This window comes from Oppia nitens, unplaced genomic scaffold (assembly GCF_028296485.1).
Source record: "Oppia nitens isolate AA-2021 unplaced genomic scaffold, nextdenovo-longstitch-racon4-pilon3 scaffold3_pilon_pilon_pilon, whole genome shotgun sequence".
In the NCBI taxonomy this organism is placed as follows: domain Eukaryota; kingdom Metazoa; phylum Arthropoda; class Arachnida; order Sarcoptiformes; family Oppiidae; genus Oppia; species Oppia nitens.
Window position 1 is genome coordinate 3,800,425 of NW_026533221.1, and position 9,666 is coordinate 3,810,090.

General features: G+C 26.7%; 1 protein-coding gene across 1 annotated transcript; it reads right to left on the reverse strand.

Annotated features, from left to right (window-relative positions):
• Positions 1-2,588: 2,588 nt before the first annotated feature.
• On the reverse strand, positions 2,589-8,720 carry LOC128957837 (band 4.1-like protein 4). Its single transcript, XM_054303652.1, has 13 exons — positions 8,049-8,720; positions 7,195-7,315; positions 6,951-7,038; positions 6,053-6,141; positions 5,909-5,972; positions 5,417-5,687; positions 5,172-5,352; positions 4,359-5,069; positions 4,193-4,276; positions 3,916-4,110; positions 3,554-3,799; positions 2,788-2,878; positions 2,589-2,693 (listed from the first exon to the last, which is right to left on the reverse strand). Exons 1-13 carry the CDS (start codon positions 8,461-8,463, stop codon positions 2,589-2,591), a joined length of 2,661 nt encoding a protein of 886 aa, XP_054159627.1. The 5' UTR covers positions 8,464-8,720.
• Between the last annotated feature and the right edge of the window lie 946 nt (positions 8,721-9,666).

Consider the following 9,666-nt stretch of genomic DNA (forward strand, 5'->3'; position numbering starts at 1 on the left):
TTTAAAATGTATTATAGTTTGTTTTAATAACTTTTTTAAAAAATAAAACAATATAATTATGCAATAATTAAAAAATGGTATAAATTATTTTTTTGTGTTGTGAAATCTAATGTAAATATATACAGTATATACGGTATATTACTCGCCCATTATTGTAGGATTATTCATTATGAAAATTCAAGCATTATATTCAAATGTTTATTATATTTTTTTTTATTAATAAACAAAACTTTAATAATTATAATATAAAAAATGATTTATAAATATATTATAAAGTACTGTACTATAAAACTAATGAATTGTTATAATGTTATATAATTAATTCACTTATAACTTTGTTATTTTGCTAATTATGTAAAAATGTTTTTAAAAATATTTTTTTTACTGTATTGAATAAAATAAATAATACAAAATAACAATAAAAATTATAATAATAAGTGTACTAAAATATATATTTATAATAGTAATATGATATATTTAATTGCAAAAACTTGAAGTTGTGGTCTATTTTTGTCGATTTTTTAAAAATATCAAAGTATTTATATAGATTTGAAATGCTAACAAAAAACAAGTATTATTATATTTTGTGAAAATATAATCTAACCTATTGTTGTATAACTGCACACATCTATGGCCTCTAAAAACAATAGAAACAGTGGGTTAAACATTACAATCAAATGTTAGTATTTCTCAAAAAGTCATTCAATGGTCAAAACATTAATAATTTTATATAAAAGCAATGGAAAAGCACGTGTAGTCGTGAGATGAAGACATACATGTCTTATTTGATTTGATGGTAGAAAAACTGGTACTAAAAAACAACAATAAAATCATACAATTTTTTCTTCACTTTAATTAATAGTCATTTATATGATATAACTTTTTTTTCTCTCTCTCTCTCCCAATAACTAAACACATCAAAGACAAAACTATAGAGGATTTGATTTGAAACAGTTTGAGGTCAACCCATGGCAACAGTTGAATAACCCATTAATCTAATGGACGTTTTAATGTAGATTATAGTTAACTTAATAATTTGTGTCATATATATTAATACATAATAAGTATATCTATCTTTTGGTTCCCATGTTTTCAATGTTTATTTTTTTATTATTATTTGATTTGAATTCAAATTTATTAAACAATTGTTATAATCATTTGGCAAATTTTTCATTTATTTTATTATTGACAACTATTTGATTGATTCAAACATAATAGGATTTGTAATACAATAAATTAGTTGATTTGCAATTAGTTTTGTTCAAATTTCAATTAATCAATCGATGACTTATAAGGAAAGTTTTAATTTAATTATTTATATATTACTAATTTCAACAACTATTTAACTATTAATGTATTAGTAGCCAAAATTTATAGTCAATTATACTATTATAATATGTATTACATTATTTCATAAGTAAATGCTTTAAATTAGTTGAATTTGTATATTAATTGAATGCTTTAATAGAGATGTGGAAAAAATGAATTTTTTATAAATATGGTAAAATCAATGCATTTGAGTGGGATTTTAGCTATTTATGACATGAAATGTAATAATCAATTATAATGTGTGGTGTAATATAAGTCAATTTTTATGTTACAAATTGTAACTTACAATCACTTTCAAAATTTTTATCAATAATTTGTTGTCAGTATTCAACTATATATTAACTGCCTTTTTGTAAATGTCACTCAAACTGTTGGAAATTTTGGGGTCACTTTTAATTTTAAATTAAAAACAATTTAATTTTCGAGATTCAACACACAAAGTGATAAACATATATTATATATATTGTATATATAAAATAAATGAAACGTACAAACAAACAATTTTTAAATATTTTGTTTTATAGTAAAACACAAAAGTTTATTTTAAATTAAAATTTAATTTATTATTTAGGTTTATATATTTTGAATTATCATATTAATCAACGATTCATTGACTTAATACCGTAGTTATCATTTCATGTTTTTTCAATAAGAAAATCTTATACTTATAAATTGTTGCATATTTTTGCAAAATAAATGAATATGTGTTAATTGAAAAAATAATATAAATGATTTATAATTTAATAAAAAGTTTAAACAAAAATATACAACAGTTTATATAACCTTAATTAAAAATTAGGCACATTTTAATTAAATAATTTATAATTTATTGCATTTATAAAATCAAATTAATTATTACATTTGCTATAAAATTAAAATAATTATATACAATATTTATTATAAATATAATATAAATATAATTATTTAATTATAAAAATATATTAATTTTAACGCGTGAAACCTATACCATGCTTATATTATATTAAATTTGTTATCGCTAGTTTTTAATTTAATTTGGTTAATACACAAAATTTAAAACATTTTGTTATGCAGTACTTTATTGTATTATACAATAAAAAATGAAAGATAAAATAAATAGATAGTTAGATAAAGAGAGAGAGAAAAAAAAATCTTAAACAAATGTTTTACGCAACAAATAGTTCACGCAATCAAATGATTAATAAAAAAAATATATGATTATTATTTTATTAGACACATATACTGTATATTGACTTCAGTGTACTGTATATATAGTATATTCACAATTCAGTACTCATTTCATGGGGTTGTAACGGATAATTGACTCGATAGGCATTGCCATTGGATTTATTTGTATATGTATTGTCTATATTAAGTTTGTGTATCTAAAACAAAATTATTTATTTTATTATTAATTATTTTAAAAATTCATAGCAATTAATTGGATATAATTTTAATTAAGTATAAAGTTTTTCTCACATCATTTGGATAATATGTTGTGGTGGGAGGCGTTTGAAATGTGACCCTCGGAGCTGAGCTTTGGTTTATATGGCAATTATCTTCAATTATTCTGTCAATTTTATATATAAATATCAATTTTGTTTTTTAAATAGTTTTTATTTTATAAATCATTAATTAATATTATTCAATTATATTAGCAATAATTATTAATTAGCGGCATTGAATTATATTATAGATAAAAAAATTAAGCGATAATTAAGCCATGCAAAATATGGTACTATAAGTATATTAATAAAAATTATATAACGAAAGTTATAATACGGTAACTAAATTAATAACCTATTTAAAAATGCTTCTATAACTATATTTTGAATTATAAAATATAAAACTTGAATATAAATCAATATCGTAAAAATAAGTATAAATCAAAAAAAATATCAAAAAATAAATATTCAATATCTGATGAAAGATATTAACTGAAAATTTTCAATTTATCGATTATATTGACTACTCGTGTGAAAATGTGTGAAAATGTAATCAATAAACCACTATTAAGTCACTAAACTAAAAAAACATTAATGTTTAGCAACAATATTATTTTGATGTATATATATATACTAGTTTAACAATCATTATATGATATAAATATTGAGTGCTAATGATTTTTGGTAGAAATACAACAACAAAAAATTGTGTACAATAAGTATGATTGAAAAAGCAAAGAATCGTTAGATACTATTTTCAGTGATATATATCTCAATATTATTGTCTTTTAATGACATACCTGTCAGACTTGGCGTTACTATTATACGAGTTATGATAGGATTCGTTGTTTTTATTTCTGTTAAAATCGTTATAATAATAGTCGAAATGAGAGTATGGCTTAAACTCAGATGTACTGCGAGTCATAGCCGTAGGCCTATAAATATCGTATGAATTGTAATTGTTTTGATAGTTTTGATGATTTAATGGATTGTTTGGTGGCGGCTGTGAACTATAGTTGTTTCCATTCAATGAAAACATTTGTCCACTAAAAAAGATAAAAGAAAAAGTTTAATTTGCTTTTTTTCTTATAGTTGACATTAATTAAATTCATTAGTCTTTTAATAATGACATATAGTATTAGTATTAGTAGTGCTAACATACCTTCCGGTGCTGTCAGAGCCGTCCAATTTGCTTGAATTAGAGACATGACTACTGGAGACACTAGCATTGCTGTCCTGACTCTTGTGAACGCCATTGAATCCATTGAGTAAATTATAATTATCTCCATAATTACCACTATTTCTCACGTAATTATCCCATAATTGTGTCTTTGGCTGTTTCTTTAGAGAATCGTTTCTAATTAAATCATATAATCATTAGATAATTATCATATAAACAAAGGTCAACATATTCTTGTATTTATAAAACAATAACTTACTCGACAACGGGTACGGACTCGAGTCGATACCGATGTCGACTACCATTTGGTGAATATCTGATCTTAAAGAGGCGACTGTCAGTCCTATACAACAGTGTTTATATTAATTTTATATATTATTTTAATATTAATATTATTTTTTAATTTTTAATCTATCAAAACATACTCTATTTTCGTGTATTTAATATCTTTGCGTTCATTTTCAGTTAAAGACATCGGATCTACTAATTGGTACTCAAAATGTTTTTTCATTTCTGGTGGTAATCTATCTCTTCGGTTAACATCCGGTGACTTTGATCGAGATCTTCTGATTTCTTTATTCTTATTTCGGTTAAGAGTTGAGTGATGAGTAGTAGTTTCGGCGTCACTTTCGAGACCAGAATTGACATAACCGGACACATGTCTGACAACAGCGCTTTGTGGACCGTTTGGTCTCAAAGACCGATCATCTATCTGTCCATTCAAGCCGTTCATCTGCTGTTGTTTTTGTTGCAAATCTCTCCATTGAGATTCAGTGTCGACTAACTTATCTGAATAATTGTTTCCATTATAATACTTATGTTTTCGTCGATGTCTTCTCTTTCGTGACGAATCGGACTCAGTTCCGCTGTCTTCAGATTTATTTCTGTGTCGACACCGATGTTGTGAATGCTGTGAATGTCTTGACTGTCGGGATTGTCTCGAAGATCGCGAACATTTGCTGACTTCGCTTTCATTATCAGAAAATCGTGAATTTCTTGATCTCGAGACATTTGACGACGAATTGGAGCGAACGCGGGAATAGCTGTTGGCGTTGTGGTCGAGGAACTGGCGATTTATATGGGATGCACTTCGCACTGATCGGGGCGACGGGTTTGTGTCGCGGGAAAACAAACCCCTAAGAAATTGTTATTTTTAGTATATTATTATTATTAAAGTATAAATATTATATATGATTTTGAAAACAAAATGCAATATCTTATATAATACTTGTACATACCTTTCACTTTTATAATGATACGGAGCACTAATCAATGATTGTGTGTCACCAAACCCTGAATACGGCGGCTTATGTATTGCCGAACTTGAGTTATGCCGGTTTATGGCCGGCATTAAAATACTAGACTTTACTTCAATATAACCATTTTCTTTATAGGCCTCATCTTTATCTATTGCGCCGGCTATTGCATTGATATAGTTATTGAAAAATTATACCAAATAAAAAGCATTTATTATAAACCATACCGTCTGCACCGTCCGGTTGTCCCATTCTCCGTTGATATCGTCTACTCGGGACCCGAACCACCATTGGTGGCGGCCTTTCGATCACATTTTCTTGAAATCCTTTTGATAAAGTACTACTAGTTTTAAATTTTTGCGATAAACCCGGTTTTGTATCGATTTGTAATGTGTTTTGTGTTAATTTAAAAAAGTTTTGGTGTTCAGTACAACACTTCCAGATCTGTTTGCTGGCACTCTTGTTGACCAATTCAAAGCCATACGTTTTTTCTTCATTCTAGACATTAATTCACAACATTTATCTTTACTATACTATAGTTATCCTATATATATAAGTATGATATTTAATATCATCCTTAAAATTATCAAATATCTTATTAGAAATACTAAACGATTTTTAATAAGTTTATTAAAATTCATTAAAAATACTTATTAGCAAATCATCTTTTTAACAAATTTTTATAAAGCAAATAAATAGTCAAATAAAAAATTACATACATTTTTATCGATAACTTTAATCATAAAATATTTTCCTTTCCTAATAATCTTCAAAATTCTTGTCCTGTTTATGTATTTTAAGAAAAATTTCCAAATTTAGAGATATATAACATTTTATTTTCAGCTAATTTATTGATGACATACCAAAAATAATTACCAACTTTTGATTTATTACGTAATACAATGACCCCACTCGGGGTCAGACCAATGAAATACTCGACGTTATCCTCGCCCTAATGTTTGGCAACAAATTTAAAATCAATCAAATGTTACTAAAAAATATATGTGAAACAAACAAATAATTTTATTGTTGTGACAAATATTTAGATAAAAACTAAAATTTATAATGAAAAAAGAGGATTAATAGCTCTATTTAATGTTTCATTCAATTTATTAGTATTAAAATAATTTCAATATAAAAAAATAACTGCAATTTATATCCTATCAGTATTGTTGTTATCCTATATATGTCATTTCATATAAAAATCTCTGACATTAAATAAATTATATATATATATTGTATATACTATTAATAAAATATTGTTATATATTAATAATATTAAATTTTATAAATTATTTTTAATCTATAAGTTTAATATAACTTTCTTCACTAATCATTTAAAAATTCAAATTTTTGATAAATACAGGTATTTGTAACATTTTATTTATAGTCATAAAAACTAGATTTTTATGTAATTTAAATATATTATATTTACATATTATAAATATTGTTAAATTGCTAATAAATTATACAAAGAAACTTATATTTCTGAATAAATTACTTTTTATATATTTATATGATATCTAACAAATGCAATGAAAGCAAACTAATGTATTATAAATCTGACACTACTTTGTTAAGAATTATTATTAAAGTCAATAATATGTAAGACTCTTGTTTTAAAACAATAAAATAATTATTTGTTTTATTTTTATTTTTTTGAAAACCAAAAGTTAAGGAGATTTTGACTAATGGTTTTTGGTTTATTAGAGATAGAGAGGAATGTATTGTATTGTATGTATATATAACTTATTCACTTACAAGAACAGGATGAAGGTCTGCCCCATACAAGTCAAGCCATTTAACTCTATCTAAGAAATTCATTTCAGCGGTTGCCGGCACCTGACCCCTGATTACAACCAATATATAAATATAAAAGAAAAGCTCATAAATACACAATTTTATGGTTTTACAGCATTTGCATGGCTTTTAATGCCGTTAAAAGTTTTTATTTTTATTTATTTATAAAACAAATAACAAAATTTCAATTTATAGTCAGTCTTACACTAATTTCTTGTGCAAATCGTGTGCCTTACTCTCCAATTCAATGGATTGGTTCGGCAATAGTCGAAACTCAGATATATATCCAGTTTGATGTTGACGGCAGTCATAATCGCCTAATTCAGCTAAAAAAAGTATGCATTCAATCAAATAATAGTTGTATTAATGAAAAACAATTTTTATAGCAAATGTTTTCATCAATTAAAAACAATGTCTGCAAAAACACAAATCATTTAGCGCTCGACTTGCAGTTATGAATTAAATTTTATTTATTTTTTTAATATTCAATTTATAAAAAATATAAAATGATTTGCCTAATAATTGACATAATTAAAATGCATAGTTAATGATTAAATAGAAAATAGATTGAATGCCTGCCTTATATTTTTGCAAATAAAATAGCTAAAGACCGCACCTAAAGCACCTATTCCTCTATGTTAGGGATGTATAAAAATTTAACTCTGGCATCAATAGTCAATCACTTGTATGACCACTAAATGTATTCAATAGTTGAATGGTATGATAGGCTTATAAAGTTAAACTGAAAGAGAAAGAGAGAGAGAGAGAGAGAGTCAGGTGATTGACTTTGCAATAACAAGTGATATCGCATTTTGCAATACATGTCTTAGTGATCGATACATTAGAAAGTCAACTCGTTTTTTAAAATTTAATAAAAAAATGAAAACCAGAGCTGTCTGTCCTTTAGTTTAAAGCCAATTAGTGTTTGCATTGAAGCACACAATCAAAATAATACATAATGTCCACCACTTATGTGGTGCAGAGTCGCGCACATCCCTGTCCTGTCCGCTCTTGTATAACAAAATCATTGGCAGCAAAATGTATATGAAATAGACTTACATTGAACTATGTATGCAAGCAGTTCTGATGCCAATTCAAATGGCACGGGTAGTCGTGATTGAAGGATGTCTTGTTTGATTTGCAGAAAGAACTGGTAACGGGTGATCTCTTCCAGTAGTTTGCACGGATCGGACGCATAAAATTTGACACAAAAATATAGTGTAATAGGATTGCTATAATTTAGTTGTTTCATCACACGTTTGCTTGAATCCAACCAAATGGGCTGTTTCTTGTCATTTATATATCGGAGCCCGAAGTATGCCGTTTCCAATAAATTTAGATGTTTGACGACAACGTCGAGTACATCCTGTCCTCTTGAGTTCTCATGTATCTCCTGTATGAGTTCTGTCTCATCCAACAAAACTATCTTACAGTGATAGTTACACTGTCTTCTTCTTAGCAAAAAGCAATCCATGGCAGCAGTTGGTCACTCTTGAAGTGGTCACTCTCACAGACAACCACACACACACACACACACACACTCACTCACCCACTTAGCGCACTATCAAATGAGCCAATGTTTGAATCATCACTTTCTCTGATGACTTTTTGGTTCTCACTTTTGTAATAATAAGATGTAATGTTGTTATTGTTGGCTGAATTGGAAACGACTTTCAAAATAATTATCGTTCAAACTTCAGGTGAGGTAAAGGTATGATAGCTATGATGAGGTATAGTATGAGTGGTAATCTGAGCACTTGCTTCACACGTAATGCCGTCTGAAGTCTAACTTAACGTTTTGTATTTAACATCAACTCTACCATAAAGTTGTGGAAAACTGGTTTCAATTTCTAGTGTTGTTTTTCCCATAAGAGATAAACCTGTTTTATGATTGCAATTATGAACAGGAATTTGTCGAATAAATGGGAGAGTATTTCCCACGGGCGAGGGGTAAGTGGGGGCAAATGGGAGGTCAGTTCCCAAAAGTGCCTCAATTAGGTACCACTCCCGTCAATCTCAATCTCTATAATTGTTGCGACTTTTATAAAGTTATGTTAAATATATATCTATTCAGACTCTTACTCTCTAAACAAAAACTCCTATCATTAAAGATATCAATACTAAAATAAATGCCAAAATCTAACAAACTTTATGATCTTTATGGCTAACTGTATGCCTATCAGTACGGGTCTGTCCAACAATTCAAAAATATTTGCTCTGTTTTTCTCAATTTTCAAGGCCTTCCCACTCCTGCCTCACCTAAACTTTTTTTTTTAATTAATGCCAAACTTATGATTCAACTAATTATATGTATATTGTGTACAGTATTGTATTATTATATTAAATTTTATAATGCACTGTAAAATGCCATCATTATATCATATATACGGTATATAGATATATACACCACGAAAATGCTTGAAAACAATGAAAACCGATATATAATTATTTGGGTAACTAAATCGTGACAATTATATTAGTCAAATTCAAATTGTTATATCATTTTCAACACTAATATACACTATAAAACAGGTGCAACTGTTAGCACCTGTAATATTAGACAACAAGAGAGTCATAACCATTAATAATAACATTTATGGAAAGATAATAAACAGTTAAAAAAAGAGAGTCAAACAAAAAATCATAATTCATGTCAATCTAATAGCAATTATCTAAA